At 37.4% G+C, this 14,806-nt stretch overlaps 1 protein-coding gene across 1 annotated transcript in view; it reads left to right on the top strand.

The window, feature by feature from the left end:
• Positions 1 to 208: 208 nt before the first annotated feature.
• Positions 209 to 14,806, top strand: part of LOC104159059 (E3 ubiquitin-protein ligase HERC2-like) — a gene marked incomplete at its 5' end in the record, with an annotated part of 15,797 nt that continues 1,199 nt past the window's right edge. Inside the window, 8 exons of the mRNA XM_009696867.1 lie at positions 209 to 406; positions 2,405 to 2,488; positions 9,230 to 9,371; positions 10,144 to 10,338; positions 10,437 to 10,549; positions 11,451 to 11,641; positions 13,482 to 13,587; positions 14,163 to 14,375. Coding sequence (XP_009695169.1) covers positions 209 to 406; positions 2,405 to 2,488; positions 9,230 to 9,371; positions 10,144 to 10,338; positions 10,437 to 10,549; positions 11,451 to 11,641; positions 13,482 to 13,587; positions 14,163 to 14,375 — 1,242 coding nt within the window. The remainder of the gene's footprint in view (positions 407 to 2,404; positions 2,489 to 9,229; positions 9,372 to 10,143; positions 10,339 to 10,436; positions 10,550 to 11,450; positions 11,642 to 13,481; positions 13,588 to 14,162; positions 14,376 to 14,806) is intronic.

Genomic DNA, 14,806 nt, shown 5'->3' with positions numbered 1-14,806 from the left:
ACTGTCATGTTTCTAATACTTGTTTCAGTCTAGATGGATACTATTAGTATCTTTTATAAACAACTTTGTGTATTAAGTTTGGACAGTGGGAAGCAAATATGAATTTCTAATACGAATTTACCTACAAATTTTATAAATTGTTCTGTTTAATAAAATAAAATATATAATAATTCTAAATTAACATTCGGATATCATTGCCTTGTCATAGGTTCCTATGGAGTACAATCATCTGCAGGAAATTCCCATCATTTCATTGAGAAATAGGCTTCTGCTGTTGCATCACATTTCTGAACTCTTCTGTCCTTGCATTCCAATGTTTGATCTTGAAGGAAGACTTGATGAAACTGGCCAAGGACCCTCAATTGGGTTTGACACATTACGGGGAATACTGATATCACAGGGAAAGGTATTTATCAGAATGTTTTTAAGTGAGTGATTTGTAACTGTAAGTGAAATGTACTGTTTGAACTGTTTCTGAAGAAAATAGAACTATATATGTCAATTTGTTCTGTAAGTAGTATATCAAATATTTGCATTCGGATTATGCAAACTTCTTTCTTTTTGAATGTGTTCTTTTTGTTATGTTTTCCTCAGTTCTTCCTCATAGTACTTTTTTGTGTTGCTCTTGAAAATAACTTTACACTGTAATTCTTTAGCTTGTATTCAGTAGATGCTATCCTGAGGGAAAAAAAAAAGATAGGTATGAAATGGACATTGTCTGCTTTTTGTATTTCAGTAGTCATGATCAGGTGACAGACTAGTTGATCCAAAGCTCTATGCAGGTACAAACTTCTTTTAGACTGGGCTAAAAGTGAAGACACAATACCTAGAAGTTCAATTTCAAAGCAATAAAGAAAGTGGATTTTTATAGTTGTAAGTAAAGTCAGTCATGAGCAAATCCAGATAATTATAATGCTTCAAGGCTGCAACATTTATTCAAAACTTCAGATATTGAAAGCCTTTAAAAACATGACTTGCCTTCAGTATGATCATCAGTTTTGGATCTGAATTTTCTCACTGTCATAGTAACTTGTCTAACAAAAAAATGATAACCTTATATAAACAGACAAAATCTGCTGGGAGAGATATTTGAAAAGACAAGCAGTTAAGTGTCCCTCTGCAGTGCTGTTCTATGTCCTTAGGTAAGACACATGGCCTGTAACTAGACCCCTTAGCATGTATTATCTCAGGGCCTCTTCCTCTAGACTCCAATAAAATTGTGTAGTAGAGCAATCCAGCAGAATACATGCTTCACAAACCAAGAGAAAACCACACGTGTTTCATCAAAACCTAAACTGGGAAAAAAAGCAAAGGGAAATCCTAGCTATTCTGTTCATGACACTGTTACGTGTTAGTGCTATTAACAGGGAGTTTTAAGGTATATGATGTTAAGTATAAGAATGGGTGTGCAGGAGGTAGGTTCAACATAGTTTACTTTAGGAGTCTGCAGAACAGTTACAGCAGGGCTTCGGATACAGGATAAAATGTGAGATCAGGCATATTTTATGTCTAAAGCATTCAACAGAGACACCAGAAGTTGCAATGCTATATTCATATCTAACCATTTAAGTCAGGCTTACCTTCAGAAATTCTAAAGACGTAAAAATCTTTTTAAAGCTTGCTTGAAACTGACAGTGTAAAATTAGTTCCAAATACTTAGTGAGAGTACCTCAAATACTTGAATTTGCGTGAAAAGTTAATTTTTTTAGTTTTTATTTGTTGTTTATTTGTTGTCTTCCATAGCAAGATGATCTCATCTTTGGCGCTTTTGATTGTTTTCCTCTGACTTTAATTATTCTCCATATACATATGTTATTCTGGTATAAACTAATTTATACATGCACTCAGTGGCATGTTGATTGCTTAGTAATAACTGAATCTGAATGCAGTACAAGTTTTCAAGCTATGGTTTTGAGTGACACAGGAGAGACTTTCTTTACTTTTTTAGTATCCTGACTGTTTCAGACTTGGATTGTATTAGAGCAAATAACATGATCCTTAACTAACACCTCACAGCTTTATCTTCTGTTGCTTTTATTTTTAGTATTTCAAAAGTATTTGATGCTTGTTTCCATTTCTTCTAAAGAAAGCCTCAGAGGTGTTACGCCTCTTCTAGTTTTTTGTGATGTTCTCAGAAGGAAATTGCTGAAGGATTGTATTGCAGGATCAGTTTCTCTATTCTGCTGAAGAGTCTTTTTTTTTATTTTTCCCCCTAAGTTACACTAAGTATGTGTTTATCTGTGAAATATCATAGAATCATAGAATCATTTGGGCTGGAAGGGACCTTTAGAGGTCATCTAGTCCAACCTCCCTGTGGTGAGCAGGGACATCTCCAAATATGTGCAGCTTTCTACTTGATTGCAGTTTTGCCACTATTTTAATTTTTTGTGTGCTCCTTTTTTAGGAGGCAGCTTTCAGAAAAGTTGTGCAAGCAACTATGGTGAGAGATCGTCAGCATGGGCCAGTGGTAGAGCTCAACAGAATACAGGTATCTTAAGCTGAAGTGTTGATTTTAGTATCTGTATGTTTAGCCCACAGTGCTATACATTTGTCAAGTCTGTTTCAGCTGTTTGGTATCTGAGTACTGAAGAGTTTTGTCAGAGTGTCAAACAATGAAGAAGTGAATGCAACAAGGGCTGCTCATTTTCTTTTCAGTATGTTTTCATCCACACTGTAGTTGTTTAAGGGCAGGCGGACACTTCTTGAAATATTAAGTGAATGATTTGGACTCTAATGAGGAAAGTATGTCCTTGACAAAGGGCTGCCTTTTCAAAACTCACTACATTAGATAATTTAAGAGAGCAGTGATTCTGATGCTTTTCTTACCTTTCTGAATGGTCAGATGAATTATTCAGCTGTTGCTTTCATAACAGAGAACATGAAGAGGGAGGAAAAAGGGAAGTTAAAAAAAAAAAAAGCCCTTGAATATAATTAAAAATCAGGCTATCCTTTGCTGGTCATCACATGTGGTCATATTGATTGCAGAACTCTTTGATACAAAAGGGCTTTTTTCCTTATCATTGACGTTAGAAAATGTAATGTTGTGCCTTAGGCCAGATATGTCTTTTTTCCATCGATATTTCTGTAACATAGAATAGTAAAACATTGTTTTCATTTAGATGGACTGAAGCCTGGTCTTGCAGAGTTCTCGTGTATTTCTTTCCTTTAGTGGTGGTTTTCTTTTTTTTGTGTATTGTAAAAATAAGAAAACGTACTCTTTGTAAGGTTAGAATGGAGAAATTGTTGAACTATTGACTAATTAGTTTTCCATTAGTGAACAGAAGTACATCCTGTTGTGGCTGGACCCTGTTTCTGCTTCTTTGCCATTTTCTACAGGCACTCAAAATTTCTTGTTGTAATGTCATGTGATTAAAATGTGTTGTTTTAGTTTATTATTTGGGAAGTTGAAGCTGAAGAGAGTGCCAGAGATTTTCTCATTACTTTTTTTTATGTGTATGAATTCAGAAAGTCCGATAAAGCAGTGTAAGGATTTAACTTTTACATGGAAAACTAGTGAGTAGGTTTTGGTCTCATTTTCTAGTGTCCTTCTTCTACTGTTGAGTTAAGATAGGCTTTCCCTTGTATTTCAGTTTGTTACTTGAACCTGTTTTGAACTCTAGAAAAGAACTGGTAGCTGCAGGGATTCCCTTCTTCATAGCTTCTGGGGGAAATGAAATATTGCTGTAACACAAATCTGTCCTAAATTTAGCCAAGTGAAGGCTTAAAAAAGCCTGTTCATAATCTGGCCTGATTACACAGTACCAAGTACAGGTCACAATTTCTTGAGTTAGCTTTTGAGAAAATGAAAATGTGGACTCTTAAACTGTTTGATCCTTTATAATATTTCATTGAAGATTCAAAGCTGCTTTACATAGTCTTAAACAGCTAATATTCCTGAGGTCAAGTTTTACATGGACCGGATTCCTTTAGGGTAGATCACATTCTCTTTACATACTACTTGGCCCTGGATCTTTTCTATTGGGAGCCTTGTGATAGCAGGACACAGTAGTTTTATGTAGTTTTCTTGCTCAAGGTGTGTGAAATACAATGTGATGGCTGTACTGCAACTCACCCAAGTGCCAGCATGGTATTTCTATAGCATAAATTTGAGGGTAGAGGTTTTATGCTTTGAGGTGTAGCATGAGGACACGGTTGAATGCACAGAAAGAGTTTGGGACACTGTTGGAGGACTGCGTAGGCACAAGAAGCCAAACTTGATGTAGTTTTATCCATACTAGTTCTTGGGAATTAAGCGAAATATTCCAAAACACCACCTGGGCCTTGTTCTGGAAAGGTGTAATAGAAGTAGTTGAAGACTGAGCCAGAAAGTCAGCTAACAGTTACATGTCTAGACAGGGCTCCAGTGCTCAAGTTTACTTACTGACCCCCTTACTGGCAGATCAGATTTACATAGTATTTAAGTACCAGTGTAGCTCATGTGGTGTCAAATGGACAGTGTCTTATGACCTATAGGCAGACACATTCATAATGCTGTTAAATCATATCTTTGCCTTTAGATGAAAGAGATTATCATAGCAGTTGAAAGGAATTTCCTCCTTTTAAAAGAGAAACAAATTTCAGTTAAGGAGAGTGTCTGCATTCAGGAATGTAATAATGCAAAGGATCTCCTGGTTCAGTGTCCTCTGCTGTCAGGGGAGGAATGTCGCACATATGGATATATGAAATCCCGCTTTAAGAATGGTTTCTTCCTCCTCACTAGGGCTCGTTATTAAATGTGGGTTACAGAAGTCTCACTAGCATGATGATTAAAAATGATCTGATCTTAAAGTAGGCACAGCATATCAATGAATAAATTATTTGTTCTTTTGTGAGTGTTATACTTCAGTTTAAATAGCATGCCTCCTTCCTGGTTATTGTCTTTTCCCTTATCAAATGTGCTTTTGAAGAATACTTATTTTATGACAGCCTTCATTTTCCTACACTGATCATGCTAAGGTTTTTTTTGCCTGCTTGTGTAGAATGGTCTTTCTCTACGAATCTTTTTATGGTGTATTTTTTCTATAGTATTTCAGTTTGAGCATAGATAACTGAAACCTCAAGGTACGGGTGAGACTCTGTCTATGCTCTTGTAATTTTCACACTGATACTTCTCTACCTCTTCTGGAGATTGATTTCATGACATATCCTTGAATTGTGTTTGTTTTCTCATGGATCTCTCTTCTATGTTAACAGTACATATTTCTCTTTCTTAGCTGATTCCAGCTAATAGGCTGTCATCTTTTTGTAAACTTTGTTAGTCTCCGAGCACATGGCTTCTTGTACTACGTTTGTCCCAAGTTCTGTTGGGTTGGAGAGAGTCTCATAGGATGACCAGTATTCCAGTGGTAATTCTCAGGCTCCTTGAGACAAATATAAAGTTTTGTTCTTCAAATTCAGAGAGAGAACTTAAATTTTGGTCTTCATCGCTTCAAAGTGTTTTAATCGGACTACAGATTGACTTGAGTTCTCTCCGCCTTTGTTGCAATGGTTCTGCTCACAATACGTGATTATGCACTGAGGCAAGTTCTTGAACTTGATTCTTCCACACTTCACTGTATGCTGCTTTTGAGCTGCTGCTTTTCTCTATGGTCCCTGAAAAGCTGGTTTTCCACAAGCTGATATCTTCTGATGGCAGACTGTTTTATGAAAATCCTTCTTGGGCTCTAATCAACATATTAACTTGTTTTATGCTAAAAAGTTAACTCATCAGCAAGAAGGATGGAACTGTATTTTAAAAACTTGAGATACTGTATAATCTGTCTTTAATAAGGCATGTATTCAATGAGGGTTATATCTGACCCTATTCAGCCTATTCAGCAAAATAGATTTTACAAGGTGCTTATTATGTCTCTAAAGGGGATAATTGGAAACATAAGCAAGATGCTGTGCTCCAGACCTCTACAATAAAAAGCTAAAACACCTGTGGTGGGTTGTGGCCTAAACATTTTGCCATATTTCAGTGAAGTGTTTTACTCTTTGCTAATAACCTAATAAATTTTAATATGGGCATCTGCCTTTGTCAGCAAGGAATATATTAAGGTGTTGGCAGAAATGCCAATAATCTTTCATGGTGTTCTTACACTGCTGTGTTAAAAGTCAATATGTAACCATTCCTGCATCTAAATGATCACATTAAGTGAAAATTCTGTGTTGCTAGTAAATAGATACTAAATTAAATGTGTAATAGCAAATGTGCATGCCATCCTATTCAGTTCAGGCAGGATTGCTTGCCTTTTTATTGTCATTTGATTAATTTGTGGTTTAGGTCTAAGGTTTGAAAAAACAGTGAATTAACTACTGCTTTCATAGACCTTTTTGAGAAGACTCAGTGATTTCTTAACTTAAAATTTCTTGGGCATCCAAATTTCTTAGAAATCCATTGAATTAAAACCAGCTTGCTGTGATACAGAACATCTTATACATGAGGAGGACTTGAGTGTGTCAGCCTTTCAATAAAACCTGAACGAAATCTGGTGGATGTTTTATCAAAAGCATCAGAAGTATGCAGCATCAGAACAACTGGATTTTGAGGTGCACTGTAGCTTGGAGTGGGACCAAATACAGATTAGTGGGATGAGTCTGGATTATTTCTGAACGAACAGTCTCACGGATATTGGTGAACTATGGTGCACTGTAGGAATCCCTTTGCAGTCAGGGCAGGTTGAGAATATAAACTGCAGAACACCAAGGGGAAAAAAAAAAAATTATCTTGAGTTTTTCCAGCCTCCTGTTTACTTTCTGTTTCTTTCCTCTCTGTACTGGTGAAATGCTTTTTGTATTGTTATCCACTTTGTGTGCATCTGTTACAGCAAAATACATGGGATTTTCATTGCATGCCATTTCTTATGGATCTTCATCAAATCTTAAAATACACTTATTCTGTAGGTGCCTAAGAAACACGTTACTCTCTGTGTGTGTGTGTATACATAAGTATTTTGGTAGTGCTTACTCATTTTTAGAGGCCTCCAGTAACTATCATAGATGCATATTTAAATATTATCATTACTGAATATAAGAATAACATGTATTCAGTTATCTGGCCAACAACACAACCTCTGATCTGTCTTATGTATGAAAAACTTAGCCAGATTTGACATCAAATGTATGAGTAGAGATTGAATGCATTAGCCAAGTGAACTGCAATCCAGAAAAACTGAATTTACGAAGGCACTGGCTGCTGCTTCAGAAATAGGGGAAGAAAACTTTATGAACAAATTTATCATTGATACCCCTCTGTCTTTCTTTAAAGATGAGCAGACACAATGCTGTAGAGACAGATGAATGATGAACTGTTTGAAATTAAAGTACAGTATTGATAGTTGGGGAAATGTAAAATTTCTTATCTAGGGAAGAAAGCCCATGAGGTTGTCAGCTGAAGTGGTAAGAATCATTCTGTCTAGCTGCCATGAACACACCTATTGGTTTTGCATGTTTCCAGCTCTAACAGTAAAATTACTAAGGCCTAACCAACTTCCAAATTTTTAGTTCACAAAAAAAAAAGTCATCATTGTGGTCACTTGTGTTTGAACTAATAACAATGTCAGGTCATAGAAATTACCTAGAACAATCGTTCAGCCTTGTCAGGTCAGTTCAGGACATGTAGTGCTAGCGTCTAGGTAACCAGATACCGTTTTTCATGTTTGTGCAAATCCAAGCATTAGTTGAAAAATTTCTTCTATTACAGAGGTGCTGGAATTTGCAATGCTTGTAAATGGTGATAATCATAGTAATCGCTGTCAGTTAAACAGCTATGTGAGAGAGACAGGACCTATTGCAGTGCAGTGTAACCTGGAACCAGTAACTCTTTCTGCTTAATGTATAGATATGCTGTATTTTTGTATCAGAAACAAGCTGACAAAGTATGGGCTGGATGAACAGACAGTGAAGGGGTTGAAAACTAACTGAATGGCCGGTTCCAAAGCGTGATCATCAGTGACATGGAGTCTAGTTGGAGGCCAGTAACTAGTGGTATGCCCCAGGGGTCAATACTGGGTCCAATCCTGTTCAACATCTTCATTAGTGATCTGGATGATGGGGCAGGGTGTGCCCCCAGCAAGTTTACTGATGATACAAAACTGGGAGGAGTGGTTGATACACCAGAGGGTCGTGCTGCCATCCCGAGGGACCTTGACAGGCTGGAGAAAGGGCAGACAGGAACCTCATGAAGTTCAACAAGTGCAAAGTCCTGCACCTGGGGAGGAACAGCCCCATGCACCAGTACAGGCTGGGGACCGCCCAGCTGGAAAGCAGCTTGGCAGAAAAGGCCCTTGGGGTCCTGGTGGGCACCAGGTTGAACATGAGCCAGCAACGTGCCCTTGCCCTGAAGAAGGTTCATGAGTGTCCTGGGCTGCATCAGGAGGAGTGTTGCCAGCAGGTCAAGGGAGGTGTCAGCACGTGTGACGCCTCAGCCGGAGTGCTGGGTCCAGTGCTGGGCTCCCCAGTATGAGACATAGGGACATACTGGAGAGAGTCCTCTGAAGGGCCACAAAGACCATTAAGGGACTGGAGCATCTCTCCTGTGAGGAAAGGCTGAGAGAGCTGGGACTGTTTAGCCTGGAGAAGAGAAAGGTTAGAGGGCATCTCAGTGATACATATTTTTGCATACCTGAAGTGAAAGTGTAAAGAAGGTGGAGCCAGGCTCTTTTCAGTGGTGTCCAGAGGCAGTGACCACAAGCTGAAACTCAGGAGGTTCCCTCTGAACATCAGGAAACACTTTCTTCACTGTGGTGGTCACAAAGCACAGGCACAGGTTACCCAGGGAGGCTGGGGATTCTCTGTCCTTGGAGATATTTGAAAGCTGTCTGGATGTGGTCCTGGGCAGCTGGCTCTAGGTGGCCCTCCTTGAACAGTGGTTTGGACCAGGTGACCTCCACAAGTGCCTTCCGACCTCAGCCATCATAGGATTCTGAAGTAGTTCTGGGCTCCTAACAGCCTGAGATTTATAACTACTTTCATCCTCCTGGAGTGGATCACGATATGCAATAGCAGTCTGTGATACCTAGATCTAGGGATGGATATTAGATGGTACTGAAAAATACTGTAGTGCTGTAACTTGAAATTGGGTACTTTCTGTGTACATGTCATATATACAAGGTATGTTGTGGACCTCTGCACAGGTTTCACTGAACACATTGTATTTTATAAACATTAATCTTATGGTCTGATCTCCACAGCGATGCCAGCTGAAATATATTCTTATAGTGACTTTTATAATGTTCTTACTCAATAGGTAAAACGTTCTAGGAGTAAAGGAGGACTGGCTGGGCCTGACGGTACGAAGTCAGTGTTTGGACAGATGTGTGCTAAAATGAGTTCCTTTAGCCCTGATAGCCTTCTGCTTCCTCATCGTGTTTGGAAAGTCAAGTTTGTTGGTAAGAGGATTCTCCACTCCCCCAAACTTATTTTGCACTTAACTTTACAGTTTTCTTCAAATTTACTTTTTTGGAGGACCTGAAGGGACGAAGGGATATAGGAAAACAGTGTATGTGTGTAGGCAGAGGAAGGTGCTTAAAATGTTAGGAAGTAAAAAAGCCTTTTTAAATGACTTTATAAAAAACCTCAGGATTAGTGGAGATGTGTCTGTAATTCTCCTCAAATTCCAGGAGCAGCTCTTCTGCTTACAACAAATACTCTGCAAAACCTAAACCTGTTTTTCAGCTGTCTGAATTGGTAAATAATCCTGGCTAGCTGGCTTTACTGGTAGGGTTGTTTTTACATTTCACATAGCACTTTGAGCTTTTTGAGGAAAAATATTTTTGATTTAAAAGCCATTCTATCTACTGTATATAAGATATATAAAATATGTCTACTTTAAAATGTCACTTAGGAATCGTGTTGCTTTGACTTTCTTTTTCTACCTCTATTCTATTTCATTTTGATTATAACACAAAAATGTTAGTTACACTGGCAAAATAGTATTTTTGACTCTGTGATATGTTGTATAATCTTCTAAATAATTCGATTTACAATAAACTGGAAAGTTCCAAATATAAAACAAAACTTCAAGGGTTTTCTTATGAACAGATATGACACTGTAGCTTTTAGTAAACTTTTGTTTACTCGATGATTCTCATGGAAGGAAATACAGTTTATTTCAATATTTTGAAAGAACGTTTAATTTTAAGCCTTTTTTTCTTCTCCAAGGTGAATCTGTGGATGATTGTGGTGGAGGTTATAGTGAATCAATAGCAGAAATGTGCGAGGAACTTCAGAATGGGCTGACTCCTCTGTTAATTGTGACACCAAATGGAAGAGATGAATCTGGAGCAAACAGAGATTGTTTCCTATTAAATCCTGCTGCCAAGTCACTCTTGCATATGAACATGTTTCGTTTTCTTGGTAATTTCTTAGCAACATTCTAACATTCTGCTTGCATTACATGATCAGACTATTGGGAATGAAAAAAAAAATTAAAACCACTATGTTTAAACTTACAGGTGTACTTTTGGGCATTGCTATCCGGACTGGCAGCCCTCTGAGCCTCAACCTGGCTGAGCCAGTGTGGAAACAGCTTGCAGGAATGAACCTAACAATTGCTGATCTCAGTGAGGTAAGTATGAAGTTCCTGAGTAGGATATAACTTACAGAAGACAAGCAGACTCTAGCATAGTTTTTTCTCCAATGATTTCCTGGTTTCTATATACTTTTATTTTAACTGGTCTTCTATATTTTGAGCCAGTATATAAAGATGATTTGAACTCACTGTTAAAACCGTAAATTTGAGTCATTCAAAAGTAGTTAAATAAGCTGTTTGAATTCTAGAGCGTTCTCAGATCTTCTCATGGGTTTGACTAGACAAATGTTTGGGATCAAGCTCCTACTTTCCAGTAGACCTTTCTGTAGCTGTTACTGTTTGTTTATGCTGAGATGCAGTAACTGATTGGGTGCACACGCCTACACTGTTTTGAAGTAAAAGAACGGGAGTTCAAACTACTACTGAACATAGTTTGTGCCCACATACTGAACGTCACAAACTTTCAATTTCTGTTTACTGAGCTCAGTAGATGTGGAGTAAGTTAGGTCTTTGTTACAAAGAAGAGTTCTGTCTCAAATACGGTCATGTAGAAATATAGTTACTGTAAAAGCATAGAGTCATTTACTTGTCAGTAAGGGGATTCCTTTTGTACCAAAACCAGTATTGGACTTTGTACAGATAATTATGCTTTTAAGCTGTAAATCCATTTGCTTGTATAATACGGTTTCTTGGCAAATGCTCCCCAAAGGGGTTGAAAATCTAGAATGCATGCACCCTCTCACATCCCAGCATAATGAAATTTTATGTAAAATTCAAATCCATAAAATGACTCAGTAATTGAGTTAGATAGGTTGTGGTCAGACATTCGTCAGTGCTTTTGGTAGATGACACATGATGCACTGCTTCTGGTATGCGAGAGACACTGTTGTATAGTGCTAGTAAACTGGCTTTAACTCGGGCTTGTTATTTTCAAAAGGTTGATAAAGATTTTATTCCTGGACTTATGTACATTCGAGACAATGAAGCTACTTCAGAAGAGTTTGAAGCTATGAGTCTTCCATTCACTGTGCCTAATGCAAGTGGTCAAGATATTCAGTTGAGTTCCAAGTACACCCATATTACACTGGATAATAGAGCTGAATACGTGAGGCTGGCAATAAACTACAGGTTTGTTGAATAAGTCATTCAAATTGTTGACATAAATAATAATTTTCTTTTAAAAAAATATGTAAAAGCTTTTAAACAATATACTCTTTAACCTCTTATATACAAGTATTTTAATATTTTAATGTGATTACAGTGTTGATTTTTTTTGATTTATTTTAATCTATCCAAGGAGAAAAGATTAAACTTAAGTTTTAGGAAACAAAATAAACTAGCGGGTATGGCTCCAGATTTGAATAGTTGTCCCAACAGAGCAGTTTTATCCACTTGTAAAACTGGCTGCCAAATGCCCCATCCATCTAGTTCTTCCTATGCAATAAGGTAATAGTCTTGATCATCAAGTTCTTTGTGAAGAGAGCTTAGATTTAGTACTACTGCTCCCGCAGTTTTTCATATCATCAGTTACAGTCAAGAGAAGTCCCAGCTGAATTCTTACTCTAGTCTTATCTAAATTGGAATACACAAACAAAATTTTCATTCCTTGGACACCATAAAATAAGGCCAACACCTATATGCAGACAACTAAATCCACCCATAGGTGCCAAAAGCTGAACGTTGCACTGAAATCAGTGGGAAATAATTGTTCAGTATTTGAGAAGACAGACCTTCAGTTACTTAAATACCTAGATAGCTAATCTTGACAAGTACATCTAAGTAGCAACCATAGGCATCTTGTTACGTGAAGCAGTGGGCCTAGTGCCTATTGAAATATGGAAATTTAGAGTATTTGGATGAGAAACTGATTCATAGTTGTTTTATTCCCTCTGCTATAGTTAACTGTTTTAGAGAGCACTTGAGCCAGACTGTGTCATCTCTATATATTTGCTTATTAGTTTGTAGTTACAGTGTCTGCCAACAGCTACTGAATTACAGTCTTTGTTTTGTTTTGTTTTCTTTTAAATAAATGGTTATGAACCAATACTTCAACCCATTTTTGACATTGGAGAGAAACTTCATATGGAATGGATAAATTATATGTCTATATAAACTGTTACATTCCTTTGAAGAAATGGTTTTGTTCTCTTGCCAATTCTGGCTATCCTCAAAGGACACAAGCAATTCTGAAGCATTTTACAGTTAAAAGGACTTTGGGAGAAACATTTAAATGTTTAGATTAAGTATGAAGTTTTTTAATTATATGAAGCCTTTGAGAGAAAAGCTAGCACCTGAATAGAATCCATGTAAAAAAGTGGATGCAAAAGACTGAGTTTGTCCTGATGTCTTTGTCTATTTTGGTGATGACAAGCCTGAGGACAGGACTTGTTAATGATGCAAATCTCTGCTCTGGAGAGCTCTGTAAAACATCTCGGAAATTATTTGACAGGGGGAGGGGGGAAGCAAAACAGAAATCATGAGTGGCAGCAGAAGCAGCAAAGTGTTAGACTTATCTGTGTCTGTCTTGAAATACGACAACTCCTGTCCTCTCAGACATGATGTTTTAGTTCAGACCCATTTCTCATTTTTCTTTTACCATAATGTTTGTCTAATGTTGGGAATGTTTGAGGGCAGAGTTCCAAAGCACAGCCATTCTTTTCCCAAGAGCGTGTTGTTTCCAAATGAGGTGGTGTTTGTTCTTGCCCAGCACAGCATGTGAATAATACTGGAAATAAAATATCCTAAATATTGGGAGATACCTCTCCATACTGAGCTTGCTGTGCAATATGAATTGGTGTAGAAACTGTTATAAGTCAAGTATCTTGTGTGATAAATGTTTATTAATGTTCCTTGGGACGTAGCTGGGGACTTAAGGAGAATGGTTAAAGTTTCCTTGATATTACAGTAATTGCTAGAAATAATTGCTAGAAATGGCATTTACAGAAACTCTGAAAATGTGTCTTTGCAGACTTCATGAATTTGACGAACAAGTTGCAGCAGTTCGTGAGGGGATGGCCCGTGTTGTTCCAGTTCCTCTACTTTCACTCTTTACAGGATATGAACTGGAAACTATGGTATCAATTTCTGCTTTGCTAACTCTGTCAGACTAACCTGGAGTGAGATTCTTCACTTATATCTTACTAATCCAAACCCCACATTAAATACTGTTTACAATGATCGCTCTGTGATTGCAAACATCTTGTCCAAGGAAAGACTAGAAAATGTTTAATTGCCCTTTTGGTGTTAATAAGGTTATTTTGATAGGGCTGAGCAGTGATGTAATGAATTATTTCTGGAAGAAACAAAAACCAAAAAAACCAAACCCCCAAAAAACCCCCAAACAAACAAACAAATAAACCCATACAAAACAGGGACCTAGTAGGTGAATTGGAGATATTCATCCCAAGTAAAATGTTTAATTCTTTATGTGATTCAGGAATATGAAAGAAGGTTCATTGTTGTCCCCTGATGGGAAGATATATATTTAGTATTACTGTAATAGGAGACTATGCACAGCACTTCAAATATTTCAATGTTAATTTTGTCAGTGTAAAAGCTGATTAAATATTTTAAAGGAATGCAAGGAACAAATCACCTGTAACTGATTTGATCAGACTTTTGTAGCCTATCACTGAATTTTATTTTTCAGGTATGCGGAAGCCCAGATATTCCACTTCACCTTCTGAAATCTGTAGCAACTTACAAAGGCATTGAACCAACTGCTTCCTTGATACAGTGGTTCTGGGAAGTGATGGAGTCCTTCTCCAATACAGAGCGATCTCTCTTCCTGCGGTTTGTGTGGGGCAGAACAAGGCTGCCCAGGACTATTGCAGACTTCAGAGGGAGGGACTTTGTTATTCAGGTAAGGTGTATGGGATGGAGTGCGGGGTTTTTATTTTAAAAAGCTAGTAGTGGAGAAGTAGTAGCATGACATAACAAGAGAAGGGGCTGATTTCATTAAACTGTTTATGCCACATAACATTGTAGATTCAACAGTGCAACAAAGTCCTATAATGTATATAAATATTTTTCTCTTGACTTGGGCAAGTGGATATTCTTTTAATTTCCCAGCCATTTCCTTCTCTGAATTTTGATAGTTTTCCACTATTTTTGCTGGCATTTATTTGGCATTTCATTCAGCTCAGTTAATCATTTCAGCCAAATTAAAAACCCACAATCTTCAAATCATATTTTGGTAGTTGCTGAAGTAATACAGTCTTATTTAGATTGTTCCCAACCACATATATTCATAATCAAAGAAGCTCATATATGTCTGGTTTTGTTAATTTACTT

The sequence above is a fragment of the Cariama cristata genome, unplaced genomic scaffold (assembly GCF_000690535.1).
Source record: "Cariama cristata isolate BGI_N322 unplaced genomic scaffold, ASM69053v1 scaffold7503, whole genome shotgun sequence".
Taxonomy (NCBI): Eukaryota; Metazoa; Chordata; class Aves; order Cariamiformes; family Cariamidae; genus Cariama; species Cariama cristata.
This window is presented reverse-complemented; position numbering and strand designations above follow the sequence as displayed.